Source organism: Mesoplodon densirostris, chromosome 15 (genome assembly GCF_025265405.1).
Source record: "Mesoplodon densirostris isolate mMesDen1 chromosome 15, mMesDen1 primary haplotype, whole genome shotgun sequence".
Lineage (NCBI taxonomy): Eukaryota > Metazoa > Chordata > Mammalia > Artiodactyla > Ziphiidae > Mesoplodon > Mesoplodon densirostris.
In genome coordinates this window covers 15497501-15525283 of record NC_082675.1, presented here as the reverse complement: position 1 = coordinate 15525283, position 27783 = coordinate 15497501, and the positions used below count along the sequence as shown (strand labels likewise).

At 48.0% G+C, this 27783-nt stretch overlaps 1 protein-coding gene across 4 annotated transcripts in view; it reads left to right on the top strand.

Annotated features, from left to right (window-relative positions):
* The window catches only part of RPH3A (rabphilin 3A), a 276562-nt gene that overhangs the window by 232236 nt on the left and 16543 nt on the right, over window positions 1-27783 (top strand). For 3 of the 4 annotated variants that reach the window (XM_060119651.1, XM_060119649.1, XM_060119650.1), the window contains 10 exons: window positions 8946-9075; window positions 10428-10514; window positions 12927-13092; window positions 16745-16783; window positions 16883-17035; window positions 18315-18401; window positions 20110-20172; window positions 21200-21442; window positions 24509-24588; window positions 27767-27783. The exon at window positions 27767-27783 is cut by the window's right edge and continues 58 nt beyond it. In XM_060119651.1, coding sequence (XP_059975634.1) covers window positions 8946-9075; window positions 10428-10514; window positions 12927-13092; window positions 16745-16783; window positions 16883-17035; window positions 18315-18401; window positions 20110-20172; window positions 21200-21442; window positions 24509-24588; window positions 27767-27783 — 1065 coding nt within the window. The remainder of the gene's footprint in view (window positions 1-8945; window positions 9076-10427; window positions 10515-12926; window positions 13093-16744; window positions 16784-16882; window positions 17036-18314; window positions 18402-20109; window positions 20173-21199; window positions 21443-24508; window positions 24589-27766) is intronic. The other variant, XM_060119652.1, reaches the window with a different exon arrangement.

Sequence of the window (27783 nt, the reverse complement as noted above, 5' to 3'; positions counted from 1 at the left end):
GAATTAATGAGTCTGAACTGCACACACCCTGCATGCCAGCCGTGTGGCTTCATGACAGAGCAACTTAGTCATTTAAGGACAGGTTCCCGAGAGACCCTGGCATTGGGGTCTCAGACCACCCCCCTTCAGAGCAGCCATGTCCCTGTTCACAGCTGATGGCCCAATCTAGGCTTCAGAAAATGCCGAGTTTAATAAACTTAATGGTAACATCCACTTGGCAATTAGGGTGATGGGAAAAGCAGCGTGATTCTGGAATTAATGGTGTGTGTGTGTGTGTGTGAGAGAGAGAGAGAGAGAGAAGTTGAGAGAGAGACAACATGACATCCACTCTCCTACTTTGCTGTATTTTACAAACCGTTGTGTAATCATGCTCAATCACAGCTCTAAAGGCAGCTGCTCTGGCTTCATACCATCAGTGATGGAACCCCAGCTTTTCACCATTTCCCTCACCAATTCAGGAACCGGCACACAAAGCCATCACACCTTCACAAGCAGGGTGTCCTCAGCTCTGCAGCTCGCCACGTTAAGCCCACTTCCTGGAGCAATTGTACATCCATTAGCCTTCTCTTCAGCATTTATCAAGACATTGCAGCAATACTGGTTTGAAAGCTCAAAAGCAGTTGCCTGAATGTTTCCGAGGCCAGTTTGAACTTTTTTGAGGGAGCCTGGGCTTAACAAGTAAGCACTGTCTGATCTGCATTTGGCTTATATCCTTGTCTGCAGAAGGCAGCCAACTAGGGCTTGGCTCCCTGCGAGAGCAGAGTGTGTACAGCCGTGTGTGTGAAAGTGTGTTCTGTACATGGGTGCTGATCATGCACCTGTTCCTGTGTGGGTATGTGTGCCATCCGTGTGTGTATTTAGAGATGGGCACACGAGTCCTGTCAGTTTCTAGTCACTGCAGCCCCTTTAAAAGCTTTAGAAAGACGGATTTCATGGGCAGATTTTAGCACCCTCGTTATATAGGAAAAAAATGTGAGTATAGGGAGCTCTAAAAGCCACAGATTTCCAGAAGAAATAATTAGCAGCAATCATGACTGAGTAGTTACCATGTTCTGGGCATTTTACAAACATTCCCATTAAAAAAAATTTTTTTTAACATCTTTATTGGAGTATAATTGCTTTGCAATGGTGTGTTAGTTTCTGCTTTATAACAAAGTAAATCAGCTATACATACACATATATCCCCATATCTCTTTCCTCTTACGTCTCCCACCCTCCCTATCCCACCCCTCTAGGTGGTCACAAAGCACCACTGAGCTGATCTCCCTGTGCTATGCGGCTGCTTCTATTTTACATTTGGTAGTGTGTGTATGTCCATGCCACTCCCTCACTTTGTCCCAGCTTACCTTTCCCCCTCCCCGCGTCCTCAAGTCCATTATCTAGTAGGTCTGTGTCTTTATTCCTTTATTCCCATCTTGCCCCGTAGGTTCTTCATGACCCTTTAACTCTCATTTTATCTTTGCAACAATCCTAGGAAACAAGGACTTTGTTTTCCCTAATTTACACATGAAAAACAGAGGCTCAGAAAGGTTAAGTAACTTTCTTGAGGTCACAGAGCTAGGAAATAGCAAATATGGACCCAGGCAAGGTCAATCCAGAATGGACACCCCAACACCTGCATCATAAGTGCCTTGTGGGACTTCCCTGGCAGTCCAATAGTTAAGACACCGTGCTCCAATGCAGGGGGCGCAGGATCGATCCCTGGTCAGAGAACTAAGATCCCACATGCTGCGCGGTGCAGCCAAAAATTAAAAAAAAAAATAAATGCCTTGTATTTCTAAATTCTGAAAGTGTGTGTGCATGCAGGTGTGCATGTGTGTGTGTATGTGTGGAGAGTCTGTGTTTTCCTGGGGTTGTACTGGGAGAGGGTGATTAGAACCTCACAGAGTCCAAAGCCTGATTTGTCTGACATCCACAGCAAGGCAGGGAGGAATTGCCCAAACCTTGCTCTGGAGAGGAGGACTGGAATCTGATTTGGACCTGAATCAGGTGGAAATAGAACCTGGGTGGCAGATGGGGCAGGAATGTGGGTGTGGTGGGTAGAATAATGCCCTCCCCCACCACAAAGATGTTCACATCCTAATCCCTGGAACCTGTGAATATGTTATCTTACTTGGGCAAAGGGACTCTGCAGGCATGATTAAGAATCTTGAGATGGGGAAATGATCCTGGATTACCCAATGTAATCACACGGGTCCTTATAGGAGGGAGGCGGGAGGGTCAGAGTCACAGCAAGATTGAAAAATGCTACACGGCTGGATCGAAGATGGAGGAAGGGGCCACAAGCCAAGGAATGTGGGGCAGCTTCTAGAAACTAGAAAAGGCAAGGGAACAGATTTTCCCCTCGAGCTTCCAGAAAGAACACAGCCCTGCCTGCCAACACCTCAACTAAGTGAAACCCATGTCAGATATCTAATCTCTAGAATTATTAAGATAGTAAATAATACATGTTGTCGTAAGCCACTAAGTTGTAATTTGTTACAGCAACACTAGGAAGCTAACACACAGAGTGACTCCTTGAAGCTGGCTAGCGTGCAATGGCATCTCTCACAGCCTTCCTGCTAGTGTACACTTTCACCACCACTGAGTTAGACCCACTTGGGGCAGTCTTGTAGTTTCAAGAGACCTGGTGCAGCCCCATGTGTAGACAAAGTCCAGGGACCTGCCTGCCTCATTCTACCTGGAACCACTGCGGCATTTGAAACTCTCACTGCTCCGAGCCTCCCAAGGACTCCATTCATATGTCCATATGTTGTCTCAAAATGGGGGAAGTTGAGTCTCCTCTACTTAAAACCCTTTCATGCTGTCCCATCACTCTTAGACTCAAGACCCTGTAAGGTCGGATCTTAACAAACGGCATCACGAAACAGAGGAAAGCTTCAAGTGAGCTTTATTAGGGGGCGCTCCCGGACGAGGTTCACTGGTCCGAGAGAAAGGGGCCAGAGAAGTCGCACCCGGGCGAGGGTTGGGCAAGATTTTATAGGGGAAGAAGGGAAAGGGGTGTGGTGAATCTGGGAGGGCGCAGGGTATTCCTTATTTGGTGGTCTCTTCGGGTATCTTGGCAATATCTGGTGCCGGTTACATCAGTCTTGGGACCGCTAGTCCCGCCCCCTGAAAGGCGGGAAGGCTGGGCCGGGTGGAAAGTCCCAGGTCAGTTCCTGGAACTGGGTGGTCTGGAATGTCTCCAGGTCAGTTTCTGGAACTGGGTGGTCTGGAGAGTTTCGGTCTGATGCAACCTGTGAATCTGATTGCGTTCCCCTGCCTCGGGCCAGTTGGCCTTACAGACCCTGCATGGAGTGGCCCCTGCCCACCCTCCAGCCTCATCTTCTACCATCCAGCCCACCAGCCCTGCTAAGCATCTCTCAGGTCCCTTGCACATGCTGTTCCCTCTTCTTCCAGTGCTTTTCCTCACCCTCTTTACTGGGCCAGCTCCTCTTTATCCTCAGGTCTCAGCTCAACAGTCACTTCCTCTGAGGCCCCATCTTACTGTTCATGTCCCTCTCTGTGAGTTCTCATAGCTTCCCATACTTGTCCTTCAGAGCACTTACTACGAGTGTAATTATGATGATCGATGTGATCCTTTAAGTAACGTCTGAGTCCCCCACTAGAATGCCAGCTCCATGATGGCAGGCACCTCATTTGTTTTGCTCCCCCTTGGGTCCTCACTGTCTGCTGTCACATGGTAGGTTCTCCATAAATATTTGTCAAATGAATGAGTAGACCATCTGCATCTATTGGGACAGCAAGGTCAGAGCAACTTGGGAATCCACCTCCCACCCTCTCCAGAGGTCATCTGTTGGTGCTCAGAAGAGGGGATATAACCTTTCTGGTGCCTCCGGGAGCATCCTGGGAAATGGGAGATGCCCACCCAGCTTCACTGAGTAACCGTCAGCTCCCCTTAAGCACCCAGCCTGGTGATATATGGGTTTCCTGGATTGAGGTGCAAGTAGGAGCCATAAAGTTAATCAGACGTGTAAAGACATAACTAGAGAGTGACAGCCACTTACAATGTCCAGCTGATTGGGCCCTTAATGTGGAGACATTAGACAGGCAAACAAAAGTATCCTGCCAATGCAGACAGGTCTTCTCTTAGTCATTGAAGGTCCTTCAGTTTCAAAACACAAGGGGGAAATCTTGATGTTTCAGCCGCAGCATCTGAGAATCCCTGAATGTTGCCCATGGCAGGAAGCTTGAGGTGCGTCTCATCTAACCCCTCACATTATTGTCAGAGAAGAGGGCACACAGAGAACAAAGCCTTTTCAAGGTCATTGACTGGATAAGAGGTAGGATTCAAAGCCATGACTTTTAACCCTTGGCTTACATGTTCTCTGTCTTCAGAAATGCACTTTATTGTCTAATGTAATGCATGTTTCTTGTAGAAAGTTAAGAAAGTATGAGGAGTCCAGGTAATTGGTGCTTTAGGAAAGGGGGTAGCAGAAGCTTTATAGAAGGAAATAAAAATTACTCATAATCCCACCACCTGGTGATAATCCCTGTGAATATTTCGGTGTATTTCCTTTCTAATTTTTTTTTTTTTTTGATGAGCATGTTCCAAACCCAACCTCATATCATGATCACAATTCTACATCCTGGGTTCGGGGTTTTTTTCCCCCACTTAACATAATAAGGAGAGCATTTTCTCATGTGATTTCTCCCACTGCTTCCTTCCTTACTGAAGCATTTCTCAAAGTGTGGCCAGGAATTCACCAGCATCAGGATCGTATAGGGAGTCACTTCAAAATGCACACGCTCTGGACCCACCCCAGTCCCATAGAATCATTGTCTGAATGTTGAACACTCTCCCCAGGTGATCTAGATGGACCATACATTTTGGAAACATCCCCCCATGCCACAGCTCTCAACAGGACTGCATGCTGAAATGCTGGTGTCTGGGCGTAACCAGATCCATAGCTGAGAAGTTTTAGAGCTGGGGCCCCAGACATTGGTATTTTTAAAAAAATTCTTTCTGGGTCATTAACATGGGTTGAGGGTTGCCGGCATCTTTCATAACGCACATAGGTCTCTCCTGCCAAGATTGGTAACAACAAACATTCCTTATGGGGTGAAGAAACTGAAATGTTTTATCACCAGGATAAAGACCCATCTGTGACTCATGGTCTTCCATGACATAATTTGGACTTAACTTCCCGCAAAGTTTTATTTCCAAGTTTATGCTGCTTGGCTGTTGGGGCCCTCCCTGTTGAGGCCCTAGCATTCAGGGCTGCAGAGAGGATGTCCAAAAGGGCGGGCTCCAGGAACCCCCTGCTCATCCTGATCTTTGAGTAGAGAAGGAAGGTCTGCCCATCCCCACTCCACTTCCTTCTCTCTTTATTGGTCTGGACTGAATTCACAAATAACAAGGGTCCCTACGCTGAGAGATGTGAATAATGATCTTCAATCTGTTGTTTTACCTGTCATTTGCTGCCAGTGATAGAAGCTAATGAGACGCTCCCTGTACAATGCCTGTTAATGGGAGCTTTTGGAGTTGAGGATCGAATGGTGGAAGGAACGGGCATCTTGGTAGGGATGCTAGAGTGTGGGTTTGCAAGAGGTGGGTGACTCCACACCCTTATTTTCCAAGAGGAGACAAGTAAGCCTCGTAGGTTTCCTGAGCAAAGTACACTGCAGTTTAGAATTGGGTCATCTATCCCATGCTCTCTTCCTGAGCTGGGTGGGCAAAGCTTGACTTGAGGCAGAAGGCCATGAGGGGACTTCAAGGAAAGCAAAGGTGGTTCACTGACACAGAGAGTGAGATTCTAGCTCAGGCTGAGTGACCCAAGTGACTCTGTGCCTCGGGACCCCCATTGATAGAGTGAGAAGAACAAAATCTAACCACTTTCTGGCTAGGTCAGTACGTGAAGGAGAAAACAGGTGAGAACAAAGGTGTGTGCCAGAAAAAGAGAGAAAAAGAAAATATATATCACTGTGCAGTTTCCATCCCCTGCCTCCATTAGGTTACCTCGTTGTCTCATAATTCTATGGCATTGAAAGGCAACCTGAAATTCATCTGCTCCAGATGACTTCAAACTGTTTCTTTAAACAGTGGAACGAACTTTCCAAAGGAAATCTAATTCAACAGCTCAAACAAATGAAAGAGATAAATGCAGACATGCTCTGGATGAAATGGGGTTTTTTGGTTCCTCAGAATCACTCCTACCATACCACTATAGTGGGTGGCCCCAAAATGGTCTCTGAAGAACCCCTGGGGTGCCATAAAGCACATGACAACCACCAATTTAGCCCAACAACCTTCCCTTTTACAGATGAAGAAACTGAAGCCCAGAGAGGCAAAATTCAGGGCTAAAATCCAGATTTCTCAACCCTATGTTGAGGATTCTTTAGGGGAACAAGATGATGGCACAGCTGTTGGGTGTCTTGTCCCGATCTCTGAGAAGTCAGAGGCAGATGAGATAGAAGCAGCTGGGGTGACTGCACGTGTGCAACTTGGTTCCTACCAGTGATGGAGTGTCCCTTGGTGTGGGCAAGGCAGGGGAATCGAGCAGGGTGGAGATTGGACTGTTCAAGAAGGTCCCCATGGCTCTGCTTGGCAGTAGTGGCAGTGAGGTCTGATTAAGAACAGGAACTAGAGCTGAAACTAACACAGCATTGTAAAGCAACTATATTCCAATAAAAATTAATTTAAAAAAAAAAGAAGAAGAAGAAGAACAGGCACTTGAGAACCAGACTGCCTGGGTCTGAGTCCAGGCTTTCTCCACCTCCCCGCTGTGTGACTTGGGTACCTCACTTAACCTCTCTGTGCTTCACTTTTCTCATTTGGAAAATGGGGACAAGAATAGTCTTTAGCTTCTAGTGCTGCTGGAAGGATTCATTAAGAAAATTCATGTGGAGGGCTTCCCTGGTGGCGCAGCGGTTGAGAGTCCACCTGTTGATGCAGGGGACACGGGTTCGTGCCCCGGTCCGGGAAGATCCCACATGCCATGGAGCGGCTGGGCCCGTGAGCCATGGCCGCTGAGCCTGCACGTCCGGAGCCTGTGCTCCGCAACGGGAGAGGCCACAACAGTGAGAGGCCCGCGTACCGCAAAAAAAAAGAAAAAGAAAAAGAAAATTCATGTGGAGGGCTTATCTCTGTGCCTGGCACATTGAAATTGCTCAGCAGACACTGGCTGCTGGTGTTCTGAGACTGAGGACTGGGCGCTCCTGGTTTGTGCTGCCTCCCATCATCCTATAAAAACAATTTCTAGGGGAAATGCGGGGAGGGTTGGGGTAGAGGAAGAGGAGGGGGAGGAAGAGAAGAGCGTGCTGCCTTTGGTTCTGCACATCCTGCCTCTCGAAGCAGCTCTGTCCGGTCTGGGTCACAGCAGGCGCTAGAGCCTACAGGCTGCTTTGGGCTCCTCTGTTGAATGGAACACAGAGGGAGAAGCTGCTGTTTATAACACAGCGAGTAGCGTGCTTTGAGGGGATGGTAGGAGTGAGGAGGGCCTGTGGGGAGAGTCAGCATCAGGTAGCGGCCAGCAGGTCTGCCAAGGACTTTCTGGAGCCTGTGATACCCAAGTCCCATCAGAAGTGGTTCTCACGCCTGTGGTGTCCACAGCTGAGAGCCAGTGTGTGGAGGGGTGGGCAGGGTCCGGCTCCATCTGGGTCCACTGGCTGTGGCTGGAACAGGAACCGTAAGGTTCTGTTTGAGGAAAAAGCAAAGAGGTGACTTCAGGCTGGTGGGAAGGGTCAAAAACAACCCACCTGAGATTGAAGCAGGATGCCCCCACAGGTGTAGTCATTATGTGTAGCCTTGCTATTCAGTGTGCCCTTGGGCCAGTAGTATCGTGTGGAATCACTTGGGAGTTTTCTAGGAATGTAGCACCTCAGGCCTCACCCCAGACATGATGCTTCAGAATCTGTTTTAACAAGATGCCAGTGTGACTTGTGTGCACGTTAAGTTTGAGAAGTGCCAGTGTAATACACATGATACCTGGCTTCCAGTTTTAGCTCTGTTACTTCCTAGCTGTGTGACCTTGGACAAGTAATTTAACTTCCTTGTGCCTCACTTGCCTTAGTTGTAAAATGGCTTCTTAATAGTGCCTGTCTCTTAGGGTTGGGTGCCAAAGCACTTCATACCATGCCAGGCCCATAATAGACACTATGTAAGTATAAGCTGCTATTGTATGTCACTTGACATTCAACTCAGCTTGCTTTTGCTGGATACAAATTTGGGAAGTGGCCTGCCTTCGTTCATTCATTCATTGGTTCGACCATCATGTGTGAGCACTCACTGTGGACCCCAGGTACTGTTCTGTTCCTGAGGACACAGCAGGGAACAGGACAGACAAGATCCCCGGCCCAGGGGAGCTCAGAGCCTAGGAAGGCAGCCAGGTATGGACTCACAATTAACTAATTACTTAATGTAGACAGTTCCACAGTTACTTACAAATGTGACAAGTGCTATGCAGAAGGGTTGCCAAAGTAAATAAAATGGATGGTTAGAGAAGGCTTCTAAGAGGAGGTGATATTTTAACTGGAATATGAAGGATAAGGAGAATCTAGGCAGGAAAAGTGTGTGTGTGTCTGTGTGTGTGTGTGTGTGTGAGAGAGAGAGAGAGAAGGAGAGGGAAATCACAAATATGTGTAACGAGGGAAGGCTGCATTCCAGGCACAAGGACCAGAATGTGCAAAAGTGCTGAGGCAATTAGGAGAACTAGAACTCCAAGAAGGCCAGTGTAACCAGAGCAGTGGTTCTTAAACTTTGTCAAAATCCCCTGGAAGGCTTGTTTAAACAGATTGCTGCTGTGCCCCTGTAGTCTCTGATTAGGGTTGTTGTGGAGTAGGGCCCAAGAATATGTGCCTTTTTCTGGGGAGGGGTCCAGTAGTCATTATCAGATACTCAAGAATCTATGACTCAAAAGAAGGTTAAGACCATCAGCCAGATAATGAGGGAGAAGCTGGTGGTCCCTGGTTCTATAAGGTCCGTATAACCCTGACTGTGCTTCCAGGCGCCTGGTGGACCGTCTGGAGAACATGAGGAAGAACGTGGCTGGGGACGGGGTGAACTGCTGCATACTGTGTGGAGAACAGCTGGGAATGCTGGGCTCTGCCTGTGTAGTGTGTGAAGACTGTAAGAAGGTACCATTGCCCTCCCCTTCCCTGCTTCCCCGCTCATCACATGCCATGGGGGCTAGGCCTAGGCTCCAGCCTTTGGGGGCCTTGGGTCTTGGGGATGGAGCTTGGATCGGGAAAGGTAGTTGCCAGAATATGATTCCTTCTGGGATGCTCCCATGGCCAGCTGTATTCCAAGGTAACCCTGATCCTGTTTCCTCCCCTAGAAGTCACTCTGACCCTTCTGTCTCCTTGGAGCTCAGCTCCATCCAGGATGAACTTGGGAGACTCAAGTAGGACATGAACTATGGTTGAGCCTGCAAGTATCCTGGCTGTGGCTTAGCAAGTTATAGGTCAGGCTAAAGAGCATGCTGGGGGAATTCCCTGGCGGTCCAGTGGTTAAGACTCCGCGCTTCCACTGCAGGGGGCACGGGTTCGATCCCTGGTTGGGGAACTAAGATCCTGCATGCCGCACAGTGTGGCCAAAAAAAAAAAGCATGCTGGGCTTGTGTCTACATGGAAGACACATGTGTACATGGAAGCCCTACCCAGCATTCTCTATCCTGGGGTACAGTTCAAGCCACTTAGAAAGCATTCACTCTTGAAGGGGAGTCCCCCTGTGCTGTCTCCACCCTGCACCCTCTCCTCAAGCCGTCTGAACTTGACAATTCCAGGACAGAAATACAACTGTCCTTGGGTCTGTCTGATTCCCAGGAAAGGAATTCAGGGGAGTGACCCAGCTGGAGACATCCATAATGTCACTTGGCATCTCCTACTTGGGGTCCCATTTAGCATTTAGAATGGAATATTGGGGAAAGGTTATCTACTCCAAAAAACTTGCCTTCTGTAGTCAACTAGATAGTGAGAATTCTGTGACCTATTTGTTTTGACTTCCAGAAAACTCAGCCAAAAGTATAATGTTCTATCATATAGTCATGGCATTTACTCAGATAACGTCTTTCTCCATAAGGAGTTGAACCTGTAGTCATAGTCTAGGGTGTCTCAGATTCATTTGGGAAGGAAGGAAGAAATAAAGTAATAAACAAAACGGATATACAGTCTCTCATGATTAAAAAATCATGTCAGTGATCTCCCTTGTATGGATGATGAAAACTCCAACCCCACAGGGACTCTTGGAGAATTCCTTCATCCCGTTCTTGGGAATGACTCCAGTTCTTGTTATCAGAAATCAAGACTCAGATTGGAACTTTATTCTAACTGGCCTTGGAAGGGACGTGAGGAAAGGAGAGTTCTATCTCTTTATATCCACCAAGGGAGAATAGGGCTTCATTGCCACCATTCCCAGCCACTTCTCCTGATCACCGGCAGCTCCAAGCCTGGCACATCTGAGTGTGCACTGGGCTATGTTTTGTCCCCAGAATGTCTGCACCAAGTGTGGGGTGGAGACTTCCAACAACCGCCCACACCCTGTGTGGCTCTGCAAAATCTGCATCGAGCAGAGAGAGGTGAGTGGATTGGTCCCATTCAGCTCCTGGAGCATCCTCCCTTCTTTGTACGGTTCCCCCTTCCTTGCTATGACCAGGGGAGTAAGGTGGTAGTTGGGGGGCTGGGGAACCTGTTCAGGCACATGTCTTAAGGGGTTGGTATAAGAGGAACCAGCTCAGCTGTGAACACTGGCAGGACACAGTATTTGAATGAATTTCTTTTCTCATCTCTCGCTTGTGTGACTGACTTTTCCTTCTCTCCCTCCCTGCTCTCCTCTTATTCATTGCCCTCTGACCTCCATTATTCCCTACTCCCCATTTCTCATCTTCTGGGTCTTCCCCTACTGCCACCTTCTCTTTCTCTTTCCCTCTACTTCACTTCACGTCTCACACTTTCCCTCATTTTCCTTTCTTTCCGTATACAGATCTTCCTCAGCTTACAATGGGGTTGCATCCCGATAAACCCATTGTTAAGTGGGAAATGCATTTAATACACCTAACCTAGTGAACGTCAGAGCCTAGCCTACCTTAAGTATGCCCAGGGCATTTACATTAGCCAACAGCTGGGCAAAATCATCTAAGACAAAGCCCATTTTACAATAAGTGTGGAGTATCTCCTGTAATTTATTGAATACTGTACTGAAGGTTAAAAAAAAAATAGCTGCATGGGTACAGAATCATCGTCAGTGTATCAGTTGTTTCCCATCGTGATCGTGTGGCTGACTGGGAGCTGTGGCTCCCTGCCCTGCCCCTGATCAACATCACGAGACAGTACCCGATCGAGTATTGCTAGCCCAGGAAAAGATCAAAATTCAAAATTCGAAAAGGACTTCCATGGCAGTCCAGTGGTTAAGACTCCGAGCTTCCACTGCAGGGGGCACGGGTTCGATCCCTGGTGAGGGAACTAAGATCCTGCATACTGCATGGTGTGGCAAAAAAAAAAAAAAAAAATCAAAATTTGAAGTATGGTTTTTACTGAATGCATATCGATTTTGCAACACTGTAAATTCAAAAATATCATAAGAGGGCTTCCCTGGTGGCGCAGTGGTTGAGAGTCTGCCTGCCGATGCAGGGGACACGGGTTCGTGGCCCGGTCCGGGAAGATCCCACATGCCGTGGAGTGGCTGGGCCCGTGAGCCATGGCCGCTGAGCCTACGCGTCTGGAGCCTGTGCTCCGCAACGGGAGAGGCCATAACAGTGAGAGGCCCGCGTACCGCAAAAAAAAAAAAAAAAAAAAAAAAAAATCATAAGAAAACCATTGTAAGTCGAGGGCCGTCTGTACTCTCCTCCTCAGAGCTCTTTTTTCCCTTTCATCCTTATCTCCTCTGCCTTTTCTTCTTTCTCTCTTTGCCTCTCACCCTTCACACTTCTTCCTTTGCACTGTCTTCACTCTCTCTGTTTTTTTCTCTCATGGAATCTTTCTCTTACCTAGGCTTGCTTTTTATTACCCACTTTGTCCCAATTAACTCCCTTCACCTTTTCCCAATTTCTTCATCACTCATCTTCTGCTGCAGATTCCTGCCTTGGAGACTGTTCCAAGGACCATATTTCCCTCAATATCAGCCAGGGTCCTGGGAGAACAGATGGTACAATCCATCAGGATTATCAAGGAGGCTTTGATAAAGGTGCTGTTTGCAAAGGTCTGGGCAGGGATAAGGAAGATCAGCGAGGCGCGGTGAAGCACACAGCAGCAGCAATAGCAGGGTTGCTGATACCACTCCTGAGACTGAAGGAGTGGAGGAGGGAGCAGTTCCCAGACTGGACACTGGGTATCAACCAGCAGGAGTGTAGCCACTGCCTGCCTAGCAAGGAGGGAGCCAAGGGACTCAATACCCTGACCTCACTATCTTCTTTCTGCCGATCCCCCACTGCTGCTCTCCTTGACCAGATCCACCTGGAAGGTAGAGATCAAGAAAGTCGAGTTACTGTAGTCCTTACTGGTCAGCTTCCGGGGGCACAGAGAAGGGTGAAAAAAGATGTAGAACCAATCTGAAGGGGCAACAGAAGATGTCCAACACACTGCCCCAGGTGGAACGCTAATCCACAAGGCAGGGAAGAAGGCCAGAGGTCTTGGGGAGGATGTACGTGGATCATCCTCTTTACAGCAGCCAGTGTAGTAGGGAGCACAGCACATTTAAGAGGTGGGAGACTTGGTGTCCCGTCCACTCCTTGGCTATGTAACCTTATACCTGTTCATAACCTTTCTGATATTCAACTGTTCCCATCAAGAGGTTGGTTATTCTCTATTGAGTGTTCAGGGATATTGTGTGAATCAAATAAGAATTGTGAAAGACTGTGTAGTGGTGAGAAAATGCACTGCCTATTGTGTCAGTGCTCTGTGAGCAGGGAGAAAAGTGAAAAATTGGCTCTCGTGAAGGCAGGAGCAATAGTGCTTGGCTGTCATGTCTTCCTGTTCTACCTCTCCTCCCCCAGGTGTGGAAGCGCTCTGGAGCATGGTTCTTCAAGGGCTTCCCCAAACAGGTCCTCCCACAGCCTATGCCCATAAAGAAGACCAAGCCCCAGCAGCCAGCCAGTGAGCCCGCTGCCCCTGAGCAGCCCACCCCTGAGTCCAAACACCCTGCCCGGGCTCCAACTCGAGGTAGGAAAATACAGCTTCTCCTTTCAGAACCAAGGACAGGTCTTGGCTAACTGGTCTACCTGGAGGGTGCCCTGGCATCATGCCTGTTTCTACCCAGTTGGTGGACAGCCAGCCTCTGTGCTTGGGTCTAGGTCCCCTATGTCTGCTTCACAGCTCATCACAAACCTTTGTCAAAAAGGTAGTTCAGGGAACTCTCCAGCAATGCCAGGCTGCCAAAAGACTTTGTTGTCATCCCTGATGGAGTATTTAGAGGTATAACAGAGGTGGAAATCAAAATTAGGAACTGAGAAAGACTCCCAACATCAAAATACACGCTGGAGTCTAGGGGGCGGGGGAAAGGGGCCTTGCTGAGAAGGCCTTCTTTGCTCCTGATACTTCTTCTATCAGTCATCAGCAAATCTGAAATTGGACTAATTAAAAATGAAAGATGAATAGCAAGAAAATTAGTAAAAGAAAATTACCATACTCTGGATATTACCACTATTATCTAAGTATTATTATTAATTATTAAAATGATGGTAAAAAAGGGAGAGACAAAGCAATAAAAAGAAAAAATATGACCCCAATGAAAACACATTTTAATATAATAAGGCCACTAACACTGACCGGATAAAGCCCTTGCAATACTTTCAATTAACTAAGTGATAAAATCTGGTCTGAATGACAGTTCTAGAGTTGAGCGCAGTCAGTGCTTCTAAAAGGAAGGTTATAGTTGAAGGTCTCAAAAATTGAAGTGCCCAACTATAACTTCTCAAGGTGCCCGATACAGTGTCTGGCAGTCAAAAGACACTCAACAAATACTTTCATCCTAGCAAGCCATCAGCAATTTCTGCTCCTTGCAGAGACTCACCAAATTGTCAGTATATACTGCATCCCTGAGAAACCCCAGGTTTCCACCTCTAGAACATCTTTCTTCCTGGTTAAACATTACTCCCTCTAGGCTGAGAAGACTGCATAGCTTTACTGTCAAGATCTTGAACATGGGAGCCCAGGAAGACCTGAGTTTGAATTCCACCTCTGCCACTTACAAATCATGTGAGCTTGGATGAGTGACCTAACCTCTCTAAAACTCTTTCCTCATCTATAAAATGAGATTAATAACTCACTGGGTTATTTTGAAGATTAAATGAGATGCTACAGGCATACCTCATTTTATTACACTTTGCTTTTGCACTTCATAGTCATTGCAGTTTTTTATAAACTGAAGGTTTGTGGCAACCCTGCATCAAGCAAGTCTGTCAGTGCCATTTTTCCTGCTCACTTTGTCTCCCTATGTCACATTTTGGTAATTCTCACAGTATTTCAAACTTTTTCATTATTATTATATTTGTTATGGTGATCTGTGATCGGTGATCTTCAATGTTACTATTGTAATTGTTTTGGCATTTTTTTCACAATAAAATATTTTAAATTAAGGTATGTGCATTTTTAAGACATAATGCTGTTTCACACTTAATAGACTACAGTATAGTGTAAACATAACTTTTATATGCAGTGGGAAAAAATTCATGTGACTCACTTTTTTTGTGATACTTGCTTTATGGCAGTGGTTTGGAACTGAACCTACAGTATCTCCAAGGTATGCCTGTACATGTACAGTACTTTGCAGAGTGCAGCACTTAGTAAATGTTGGCCAATAGTACATAATATTAATCACCTATACACAGACACGTACACTTACACACATAAATGGTATGAATTAGCTTATTATATAAACTCTAGACAAAACAAATGACTCTGAAAATATTCACCTCATTGGAAAGAAGTAACATCACCTGCATTGCATAGCAACTCTTAAACAATTATTGGCAATAACATCTAGTGCTGGTGAATATGTGGAGAAATGATGGTATAAACTGTTGGTAGGACTATAAGTCACCTCCAGCCTCTTGAGAAGTAATATGGCAGATGTTATTAAAATTTGAAGTGTATATACTATTTGATCCAACAGTCCTTCTCTGGGAATATACTTAACAGCAAGAAAAGTACCCATATAAAAGACATATGTGTAATCATATTTATTGCATCATTGTTTATGGTAGCAAAAATACTGGAAAAAACTAAGCGTTCATTAACGGGGTAATTGTTGAATAGATTATGGTATATCCACACCATGGTGTATTAAGCATCTTTTAAAATTGAATGATGGCGCTTCCCTGGTGGCGCAGTGGTTGAGAGTCCGCCTGCCGATGCAGGGGACGTGGGTTCGTGCCCCGGTCCGGGAAGATCCCACATGCCGCGGAGCGGCTGGGCCCGTGAGCCATGGCCGCTGAGCCTGCGCGTCCGGAGCCTGTGCCCCGCAACGGGAGAGGCCACAACAGTGAGAGGCCCGCGTACCGCAAAAAAAAAAAAAAAAAAAAAAAATTGAATGATGTAGGGACTTCCCTGGTGGTCCAGTGGTAAAGAATCTGCCTTCCAATGCAGGGATCGCAGGTTCGATCCCTGGTAGGGGAACTAAGATCCCACATGCCATGGGGCAACTAAGCCTGTACACCACAACTACTGAGCCCACATGCCTCAACGAGAGAGCCCGTGTGCCGCAAACTACAGAACCCATGCGCCCTGGAGCCTGCACGCCAAAGATCCCGCGTACTGCAACTAAGACCTGATGCAGCCAAAAACAAAATAAAGAAAATAAATTAAGTAGATAAATATTTTTTAAAAATTGAATGATGTAAATGTATATTGTAGATTTGGAATTATGCCCATGATATGAGCTTTCAATATTCTCTTAATGAACAGTTACGGAACACCTAGTGAGTTCCAGGCTCTGTTCAATGCCCCAGGGAATCAATGAATGGAACAGATAAAATCCATGCTCTCGTTGCAATTAAAATTCTAGTGGGGGTGGGCCTCCCTGGTGGCGCAAGTGGTTGAGAGTCCGCCTGCCGATGCAGGGGATGCGGGTTCGTGCCCCGGTCTGGGAGGATCCCATATGCCGCGGAGCGGCTGGGCCCGTGAGCCATGGCCGCTGGGCCTGCGCATCCGGAGCCTGTGCTCCGCAACGGGAGAGGCCACAACAGTGAGAGGCCCACATACCGCAAAAAGAAAAAAAAAAAAAAAAAAAAAATTCTAGTGGGGGAAACAGATGCTCAACAAACAGCAAATGCAAATACAACATAATATCAGGTAGTGATAAGTGCCAGGAAGAAAAACGAAACAGGTAGAGGGGATAGAAGCTTCATGTTGGACAGAATGGCCAGAGAAGGGCTGTCTGAGAGATGATATTTGGGGAGAAACCTGACCAAGGTGATAAAGAGGGCTCATAGAATCTTCGGAAATACCGTGTGCAAAGGGTTTGAGGTTGGAGCATGCTTGGTAAGTTCTGGGGAAATTCAAATTAAGTGAACAAAGCACATTCTAGAAACTACATAGCCCATGATCCCAATTTGTTTGCAATGGAAATAATGTGGAATTTGTAGGTAGGCTCTATATCAAAGGGGAAGTTAGGAAAGGAAACTTTTAATTTTTTTAAAAAGTTCTTGGGAATGGTGGATGGGCCCTTTTGTGAGCTCCTTAAGTGTCAGCTCTCAAATATTGGGGGTTTGCCAAAAAGTTCATTTGGGTTTTTCCATAGGATGTTACAGAAAAACCCAGGTGAACATTTTGGCTAACCCAATACATACTCCTCATCAATTTTCTCTCTCTCCAGGTGACTCTGATGACAGGAGGGGCCCAGGTCAGAAGACAGGTGGGTTCTGCCGACTCTGTCTTCTACTTTTGAGCCAGGAGTCCTTTTCCCCATTTCTCCATTGCCTTTTCTCCATTCAATTCATGCTTTTCCTTTCAGGCCCTGACCTGGCCTCTGCTCCTGGGCGAGGAAACTATGGGCCTCCTGTGCGCAGGGCCTCCGAGGCACGAATGAGCTCGTCTAGCCAGGACTCAGAGAGCTGGGACCAGAGCCACGGCGGAGCTGCTGGTGACTCCAGCCGGAGCCCAGCAGGTGAGAGAGATGGACAAATCCAGACAGGCTTCCTGGATGAGGAGAATCAAAAGGAATGGGGAGAACCGTGGTTTTTTTCATTTATTCATTGGTGCTTGGTAGGCATTCAATGAACACTTGTTGAATGAGTGAGTTGAGTGAGTGAGTGGATGGATGGATGAATGGATGGATGAACAAGGACCCAAAGGAACAAGCAAACGGAAGTGCTAATTAATGCAGGACCCTGGGACAAGAATTTGTAAGCCCCAGCCAGAGGTGGCAAAGCACTTTCTGTCATGATCATTCAGGCATCTCTCCAGTGAAAAATATCTGGATTCAGGAAAGGTGGGATCCAGCCCAGTGAGGTGAGAGAAAACACGGTATTCTTCTAGGAAGGTCATACCTTCTCAGTACCAGGAACTGCTGTGTATATCATCCCCATTTGATCCCCCAGCAGCTCTGCAGGAGGCAGTTGCATCTGATAGTCTCAGGTAGACTCTGGAGCCCAAATGCCTGAGTTCAAACACTGGCTCAGCTACTAACCAGCCAAGAGACGTTAGGTGAGCTCCTTAACCCCTCTGTGCCGCAGTTTCCCCATTTGTAAAATGGAGCGAATAAAGCACCCACTTCATAGGGTGTAGAGATGAAATAAGTTCTTATAAAAATGTTAATCAAGTGGGTAGAGTTGTTGCCTCCATGAAGCATCTGAGGTTCAGAGAGGGTAAGTGACCAGCCCAAAGACACACAGCTTATAAAAGAAAAATCTGGGATGCAAAGCTAGGTCCATGTGAAGATAAGAACAGTCTTTCAATAATTATAAAGTAATCTCAACATCTGCCAGATGTTGAGTGTTTACTACATGCCAGGCACTGTTCTGAGCACTTTACACGTATTGTATCGTTGTGTCTCCACCACAACCCTATGAGGTAAGTACTGTTATCCCCATTTGATGGATGAGGAGACTGAGGCCCAAAGAGGATAGGTCATTTGTGCAAGGTCACAGATGTCGGAAGCAACGTCGCAGAGCCTGAGCTTTTCAACATCCATGTTGTTGCAGTGAGTTGCCCAGGGGCATCTGAGTATTGGAAAGAGAGAACACACGGAGGGGAGGAGAAGAGGGTCTGAAAGAGCTGGGAATGCCGGGGGGCTGCATCCAGTTCACACCCAGAGGACCATGCCTCATGCCGGCTGACCAGTCCCAGGCTTCTTCATGCTTTGTGTGTGAGTGTGTGTGTGTGTGTGTGCGCGCGTGTGTGTGTGTGTGCGTGCGATATGACAGGCTCTTTCCTTTCCCCTGCAGGTTTGAGACGGGCCAACTCAATCCAGGCCTCTAGACCCACCCCGGCCTCGATACAGAGTCCAGCGCCCCCCCAGCCTGGGCAGCCAGGTACGTGCCACCCACCCACCCGCCCAGGCTGTCACTCAGCTGTCACCCCAATACCTCCCACCCTTGCTTGCGGAACCCGCTGGGCTTTCTGCAGAGCTGCAGCCACCACCAAACCCTAAACTCTTCGAAGACCTTTAGAATGAATAATACTTCAGGCTGGGAAGCTGGTGGGGGCGGAAGGGTAGCATCATATCTACGTAAATGCAAGAAGTGACAGTGCTTCATCCCTCACTGTTTCCCACCTTCTGACATCATCACTCCAATTTCACAATTTTTACCACATGCACCTATGATCTGCCTTCTTATTAATATTTTCTTCAAGTTGACCTCCTTTAAGAACATAATTGAGAGAAGTTATCATAAACTCTTTCAAGGAAATTTTAAGGACTTCAGACTTTAAGGAAAAGGCAAAGGTTCTCAGACAGATATGTGAGATTCAGGAAGAAATGGTGGGCAAAGAGATTAGTAATGTGAGAAAATCTGAACACATATGGCTTGTGTAAAACAATGGAAATAATTCCTAATTGGTGCAGTTAAAAATCTGTTATTTTAAAAGAAACCTATAATAATGGCATAAGTGGGGAACCAGTATTCCATACCAGAAAAAGAGAGTATATTAGTTTGCTAGGGAAGCCATAACAAATATCACAAACTGGGTGGCTTAAAATAACAGAAATGTATTGTCTCACAGTTCTAGAAGCCAGAAGTCCAAAATCAAGGTGTAGCCAGGGTTGGTTCCTTCCATGAACTGTGAGGGAGAATCTGTCCCAGCCTCTCCTCTTGCTTCTGGGGGCCTCGGGCATTCCTTGGCTTGTGGATGTGTCTTCACATCATCTTCCTTCTATGCATGGGTCCCTGTGTGTCCAAATTTCCCCTCTTTATAAGGGCATAGTCATATTGGATTAGGGCTCACCCTAATGACCTCATCTTAACTTGATCACCTGCAAAGATGATCAAATATTCACATTCATAGGGACTGGGGGTTAGGACTTGAACATTTTTTGGAGAACACCATTCGACCTATTGTGGGGGGGTATTGTAAAAATTAACGTACTGAAGATAAAACAGTGCAATGACATTCTCAGTACTCTGGCCTGCTGAAGGTTGGGAGCCCGAGGCCTGTCCTCTTTTGCTCAAAAGGGACACTTACAAAGGTTAGAGAGGTGTTAAAGTAGCACCTAAATGAGACTTTTCCCATGACGGGATCAGTGGAAAGGCAATGGGAACCCAGAATGACTTTCTCACTCTGTAATTGAATGTTATTTCATGCGCCATCCCTGTGGCTCTCCCCGACATCCCAAGCTTCGGAAATGTAGTTATATAGAATCCTCTGGACCAGTAATGACCCCGTAATAATGGTGGACTCAAAGCCTGGACTTGCCCGTTACCTTGCAGGCGATTCTTGCTCCATTTGTTTGTCGACCTCATAACAGCCAACAAAACATGAAGAGCAGGTAATACCTGCTCATCCCCACTTCACAGAGGAGGAAGCTGAGGCCCAGGATGGAAGGATTTGGGCTTGAAGCCAGGGCTTTCCAACACCAGAATCCCCCAATGGGACCGTTCCTGCAACCCTGGGTACCTCTGCACATCACCTGCTGCCCCTGGGCCTGTGTCCACACCTGTGAAATGAGGGGGGCTCAGGGCAAATACCCAAATGATGCCACCTTCTCTATTCCAAACTTCTTTCTCTCTTTGCCCCACTCAGGACCCCCAGGAGGCAGCAGACCCAGTCCCAGGCCAGCAGGACATTTTCCAGATCAGAGACCAGGCAAGTGTTCACCTCCTTCTGTGCCTGCGCAGGTGACCACCTCTTCCACTGACAGAGAGAGAGAGAGAGCAGGGGCTGCCAGACATTGGCCCATTCTGCATCCTGAGACCTATCTGATGAGCTCTAAGGGAATTCCCTAATTCTAAAACTCTAGAGAGTCTGTACTAAGATTAGATAGATAGAAAAGGACAATACATACAGTGCTTAAGAGTACAAGCTGCCTGCATTCAAATCACTGCTTCTTTACTTCCCAGCTGTGTGACCCTGGGCAAGTCACTTAACTTCCCAGAGCCTCAGTTTCCTTATCTCTAAAAGGAGAATAATCCAAGGACCTACCTCACAGAGTTGCTGGGAGGATTAAGTAACCCAACACATGGAACACCTTAGCACGTGGCCTGCAAGGTATGAAGACCACACCGAGTGACAGTGATTATTGCACATGATATATATGCAGCAGCACCAATCACTACAGCAGATTCATTGCTTTCTAGTGCACCAGCTACTGCGCTAAGTGCTGTGCACATACTAGAAAATTTTTTAAACAATAGCTAATACTATTTGAGCACCTTCAGGTCTTAAAATTCCCATTTTACAGGTGAGAAAACTGAGGCCCAGAGGTAAGTAATCTTGCTCCAGCTGAGATTCAAATCCAGGCTGTCTGGCTTCAGAGCCCATACCAGTGAGGGCTCTCGGTGAGGTCTGTTTTGCTCATGGAACTTGTTATAAAACATAGATTCCAAGGCCCTACCACAGGGCCTGCAGATTCTAGATGGAGCCTGGGAACCTGCATTTTTGCAAGCCTTCCTTGGATGGCTTTGACAAAGGCGACATTCTCAGAACTGGTGAACGGCACGATGTGGCCCCCCTGTCCACTGGAAGTGACAGTCCCCCATTGCAGGGCAGTGGGTGATTCTGGCACAAAGCTCGCCAAGCACCTGGTACACAGTAGGTGCCCATCACTCGTGGTAATGCTGCAGCACAGGGACTCAGCTGCCTCTTTGCCACCCTCTCCCCATCTCCCCTGCAGAGGTGGCTCCGAGTGACCCCGCCTATACAGGGGCCACCGCCCCACCGCGAGAGGAGAGAGCCGGGGGAGTTGGGGGCTATTCGGCAGTTGGAGCCAGGGAGGACCGAGCGGGCCACCCACTGGGCCCCTGTTCCCAAGCGTCTGCTGCTGCTCCCCAGCCGGCCACGGCCCCGGCCCGCCAGCCCCCACGCCCGGAGGAGGAGGAGGAGGAGGAAGCCAACAGCTATGATTCAGATGAAGCAAGTAGGTGACTCGTAACGGAGGGGTGGCTGGAAAAGTCACTTCAGCACTTGCCCCCAGGGAAATAGGAATGGCTCTAGGGACAGCTCTTTACATCCCCAGCCCCCCAGTATGCCAAACCTAATAAACGTATTTACCAAGTTATAAAAATACAAATTCGTGTTACTGAATTCACAAAATGACATTGGCTTTCTAAAGTATAAGTGCTATCTATTTTTTTCATTGTTGTAAAAGACACATAACATCGATGTTAACCATTTACATAATTTTTTATATAAATTTATTTATTATTATTATTATTTTTTTTTTTTTTTTTTTTTTTTTTTGCGGTATGCGGGCCTCTCACTGTTGTGGCCTCTCCCATTGCGGAGCACAGGCTCCGGATGCGCAGGCCCAGCGGCCATGGCTCACGGGCCCAGCCGCTCCGCGGCATATGGGATCCTCCCAGACCGGGGCACGAACCCGTATCCCCTGCATCGGCAGGCGGACTCTCAACCACTGCGCCACCAGGGAGGCCCTATTTATTATTTTAATTATTTTTCTTTTTGACTGTGATGGGTTTTTGTTGCTGTGCGTGGGCTTTCTCTAGTTGTGGTGAGCAGGGGCTACTCTTCGTTGCAGTGTGCGGGCTTCTCATTGCAGTGGCCTCTCTCGTTGTGGAGCACGGGCTCTAGGCACGTGGGCTTCAGTAGTTGCAGCACGTGGGCTCAGTAGTTGTGGCTCACAGGCTCTAGAGCACAGGCTCAGTAGTTGTGGCACACGGACTTAGTTGCTCCGTGGCATGTGGGATCTTCCCGGACCAGGGATCGAACCCTTGTCCCCTGCATTGACAGGCGGATTCTCAACCACTGCACCACCAGGGAAGTGCTATCTATTTTTTTTTTTTTTTTTTTGCGGTATGCGGGCCTCTCACTGTTGTGGCCTCCCCCGTTGCGGAGCACAGGCTCCGGACGCGCAGGCTCAGCGGCCATGGCTCACGGGCCCAGCCGCTCCGCGGCATATGGGATCCTCCCAGACCGGGGCACGAACCCGTATCCCCTGCATCGGCAGGCGGACTCTCAACCACTTGCGCCACCAGGGAGGCCCTATCTATTTTTTTAATTGTTGTAACAAGACACATAACATCAACGTTAACCATTTACATAATTTTTTAAGAGTGCAATTCAACTATATTCACAAAGTTCTATTTGGTGGTTACATAGAACTATCATATGACTCAGCAATTCCACTCCTAGGTATATATATAGATAGATAACTATTTAATCGTTTCCCAGACTCTTTGGTGTGTGTCTTCTAAAAGTCATTTTTTAACCATGACTTTAAAATTTCTGACACTTCCTCTTGCATCCATCCATTCAATGATTTATAAAGTGCCTGCTCTATGCCACACATACACGTACACCAGTGGCACTTCTCCTGGGTGTGTCTGGGAGCAGCAGGGGAGAGCTGGGGTGGCCTTTGTGAGCTGCAGGGAAGCATGGATGGGTTGTGTCTAGACCTGATGCATGCTGTGGGGTTGGGGGAACGTTCCAAGAGCTCCTGGTCAGATGGGGAGACTGGACCCACTCAGAAGAAATGGACCAAGGGCTGTAATTGGTGGGATGGCTTTGGCCCATCGCATCACCTCCCCTCATTGTAAAAGGGAAAGCAAATACCACCTCCCATGCAGGGCTGAGGGGTCGTAAACTGAGGTACCTGGTGAGAAAAGGCTTCAGAAACCAGAAATCATTATTATATAGTGTGAAACGCACATGAGGAATTATTATTATATGACATGCACATCAGAAGTAATAATAGTCAACACTTGTTGAGCCCTTATTTTGTGCCGGGCACTTTTCTAATTGTGTTACGTGCACATGCTCAATTTAATCATCCCAGTGAGCCTGGGAATAGTTGCTTTTCCTATTCTGATTTCACAAATAAGGAGACAGAGGCTCAGAGAGGTTCAGGAACTTGTCCAAGTTCATATGGCCAGTGAGTGGAGGGACTGACAGTCAGTCTCATTGCTGCAGCAGGTCAGAGGCCAGACCTGGAGGAAATATCAGCTGTCTTGTCTCTCGCAGGGGTCATGAGTCTTCAGGCTCAGGGGAAAGGAGTCTGAGGAGCCCACCCCCACCTTGCTGGCTGGGGGCTGTTTCTGCCCTGGAAATGCACCATGTCTATCCCACCTTCCTGGCTTTCCACATGCTGGTCCTTCTGCCTGGAGCAGTGGCCACTGCTCCTTCCATCTGCCTTAAGTGTCTCTTTGCTGACCTGCCAAGCCTAGAAGATCCCTCCCAGCTGGCGTATGTCCCTGTTAGGAGCTGTCCCTAGTGATTTATAACAAGCCTGTCTCTGTATTCAACTCCCTCCCTCCCTCATCTCTATATTTGACAAGTATTTATTGAGCACCTACGAGGTGCCCCCAAACCATTCTAAGTGCTAGGGTTACCATGGCAAATAAAGAAAAAAAAATAACAGACAAGATGGCTGATCTAATGGAACTAATATTCTAGTGGAGAGAAACATACCAATGAGTTCATTTCAAATAAAGACAGAGCACCGTGAAGGAAATAAAATAGGATGAATGACCATGAGGGTGGCTGCTTTAGATGGAGCAGTCAGGGAGGGTTTCTCTGATGAGGTGACATTTAAGCTGTGATGTGGATAATGAGAAGGCACCAGCCATGTGAGGATCAAGAGAGAGAGCATTCCAGACAGAGGCAACAGCAAATGCTGAGACGCATTTATTTCTTCAGCAAGTAAGTGAGCACAAACTGTGTGCCCTGCACTGTGCCCAGTGGGGACATAGCAGTGAACAAGGCAGTCACAGCCTTGCCCTCATGGGACTCTCAACCTAGCAGATGGAAGTCATTAACTAGGCAATTGCACAAATGATTAACTGATCACAGGTGTGCTGAGGGCTCCAAAGAAGAGGAGGGTCTACCAGGATGGGGAGTCCAGAGGGACTGAGTCTTCCTCTCCTCTGTAGGCTCAGTGGCTAGCCCAGACTGGGCACATGGTAAGTGCTCAGGAAATGTTTGTTGAATGAATTAATGTCCTCTTGGTACCTGCCTCTGTCTTCTTCAGCCACCCTGGGTGCCCTGGAGTTCAGCCTTCTCTACGACCAGGACAAGAGCTCCCTGCACTGCACCATCATAAAGGCCAAGGTGGGTAAGGGGGCCAAGCTGGGGACCACTCAGGATGTTCTGGCATTTCTAGGGGACTTGGGGAGGGCATGGGTGACCAAGTCTGTCTCCTGTCATTGCATTGTCTATTTATGACAGTGACAGTGATGAGAAAAGAGCAGGAACTAGCCACGGCCAGTTCCTTTGCAGGGAGGACTTCCTCCGGGGGAGGTCCCAGGGGGGTTTCACTTAACTGCAGCTGCCTCCCGGGAGTGGAGGAAGCCAAGCTTCAAGGGCAGAGCCAAGGTCTGCCCAGCCCCATCCACACCCTCTGGAGGGGATCTCAGAGGTGTCACCTGGGAGCAGTGACAGCCTAACTTGACAGCTGACATGCCACTGAACAGCTCCTTCTATAGACGGGGCTGTCAAGCTGGAGCTACAGACTGAGTCAGGACTTATTGTTACAGATACAAGGACAGTAATCTGGGCTTCTGAGGTTGGGTGGGGGGGAGGCAAACCAGATTGGAAGAGCATCTCCATGCTACAGGCTCCAGGGGCAGTGAGCCAACTTTACTGCAGCCCGCAAAGAAAGCTGGATGATGCCAATGCCAATCCCAGGAAGTAGCTGACCAGGATCTCCCCCTGCCCCAAGTCTGGTCTATAGAAAATAACAAGCAAGGTTCAGGAACCAGACTTCCTGGGTTCAAATACCAGCTCCGCCCCTCCTAGCTGTGGGATTTGGGGAAGTTAACCTCTCTGTGCCTCAGGGATAATAATAGAGTCTCTCCCATGAGGATGTTGGTGAGTATGACGTGGAAGGTGGCGGAGTGTCCCAGTTTGCACAGAGGGTCCCCAGCTATGCCTGTTGCCTTGATGAAATAATTAAGAACTCTCCGGGCCTCCCTGGTGGCGCAAGTGGTTGAGAGTCCGCCTGCCGATGCAGGGGATACGGGTTCGTGCCCCGGTCTGGGAGGATCCCATATGCCGCGGAGCGGCTGGGCCCGTGAGCCATGGCCGCTGAGCCTGCGCGTCCGGAGCCTGCGCGTCCGGAGCCTGTGCTCCGCAGCGGGGGAGGCCACAACAGTGAGGGGCCCGCATACCGAAAAAAAAAAAAAAAAAAAAAAAAAAAAAAACAAAGAACTCTCCTTTCCACTCACAAAATGTCCCAGTTTGGATGATCAATAATGTATGAAATGCTTAACAACTTCTAGATCAACATACCCAGGTCACTTCTTCAGCAGGCACTTAGATGCATTTACACGTGCCCTCCAATAACACAGTGAGGTAAGGCCCTACATTATCTTATTTCATCTTCATAGGAACCTCTGAGGAAGAGATTATTATTAGCCCCATTGTATAGATGGGAAAACTGAGGCTTAGAAAGTTAAAGCCTGAGGCCACTCAGCTGGTAAGGGATAGAGCTGGATTTGAATCCAGATGTAACCACCTCCAGCTCCAGAAATGGGGGAAAGCCACACCATTACAGCCCCCTTGAGACAGGGGTACAGAAAACTCAACGGCTCAGGGGCTGGGCTGGTAAAGAGATGAGAAACACATGTGAGACATTAGGGAATGGTAGTAACTTTGGTAAACTAAACTGGTGTGAGCAGGACCCAAACAAAGATGTTCAAGTTCAAATTTGAAAAACACAGTGTCTGCCAATTTGTAACCTCCCAATCCAAACAGACATTCCAGACGTGTTTATTAAATACCTACTCTGTACCAGGAACTACCCTAAATGTTGGGGAATATTAGAATGAGCGAGAATAGACTGTGCCCTCATGGAGAAATGGACAAGAAACCATCACTATAGCATCTCCTGAGTCTTGTATACCCTCTGGTGCTTTCTACAAATTATTTCGTCCCATTTAATCTTCACGACAAACCTATGAGGAAGGTTTCATCATCATTCCCATTTTATAGATGGGGAAATTGAGGCACAGAGAGATTAAGGGACTTGCCCAAATCACACAGCCAGGAAGTGGTAGAGCTAGGATTTGAACCAGTGTTGTCCAGCTCAAAAGGCTATGCTCTTACCTTCTAGGCTACCCGGCCAGATTTCCCCCTTGCACCCCACTCTGTGGCCTCCTCTCCCCACCTAGTAGTAGCAAACGTTGTTCATACTGAACTTGTGCCAGGGCCAGAGTTCAGCCTTCACAGGTGAGATCTCATTTAACCCTCCAAGAATCCCATGAAGCAGGGTCTGTGATCAGCCCCACTGAACAGATGAGGAAACTGAAGTCCCCGGAGATCACAGGGCACGATACATGGGACTGGGGATTAGTGCTGTGACAGGAGACAGTGGGAGCCCAGAGATAAGACACCTGCCTCAGCCAGGGCCTAAGGGGATGGGCAGAGCATATCTGAGCCCCGGGAATTTTGGAACTGCTCATGTTAACAAGCCCAGCTTAACTCCTACCCTGGACAAACTGCTCTCCCCCACAGTGGCTCATTTTAGCCATTTTAGCCATGCCAGCTCTGTGAGGGGGGCCAGGCAGAGATTGTGATCCCCATCATATGGATGGAGAAACTGCGGTCTCAGAAGTGAGTGCAAGGGCCAGGGCCAGAACTCAGGCCTCCTTTCGCTGGCCTTTCCTCCTCTCCCACCCATTCTGGGACATGTCCTCCCATCCCAGCAATAACAATCCAGCCTTGATGGAGCACTTCCTGTGTGCCAGGCACTGTGCCAAGCACTTTACAGGTGGGATCACGTTTAAATCTCACCAGCCCGTGAAGCATCCCATTTGACAGGTGAGGAAAATGAGGCTCAGAGAGGTTAAGAAACTTGCCTAAGGTCACACAGCCAGTAAGTGACTTGGCCAGGCTTTAAACCCCGTCTGCCGGATTCCAGTGCTCATTTCAAGATACTGCATTTCTGGGCTTCCCTGGTGGCGCAGTGGTTGAGAGTCCGCCTGTCGATGCAGGGGACACTGGTTCGTGCCCCGGTCCGGGAAGATCCCACATGCCGTGGAGCGGCTGGGCCCGTGAGCCATGGCCGCTGAGCCTGCGCGTCCGGAGCCTGTGCTCCACAACGGGAGAGGCCACAACAGTGAGAGGCCCACGTACCGCAAAAAAAAAAAAAAAAAAGATACTGCATTTCCCTTCTCTTTCTTTGGAAGAGGAAGCACTCAGGATGGGGTAATAGCTGTGCCCATTGCCTGTGATAGCTGAGCGCCCAGCCCTCCCCAGGCCCTCATGCCATTGCCTTCTTCTCTTACAGGGACTGAAGCCCATGGA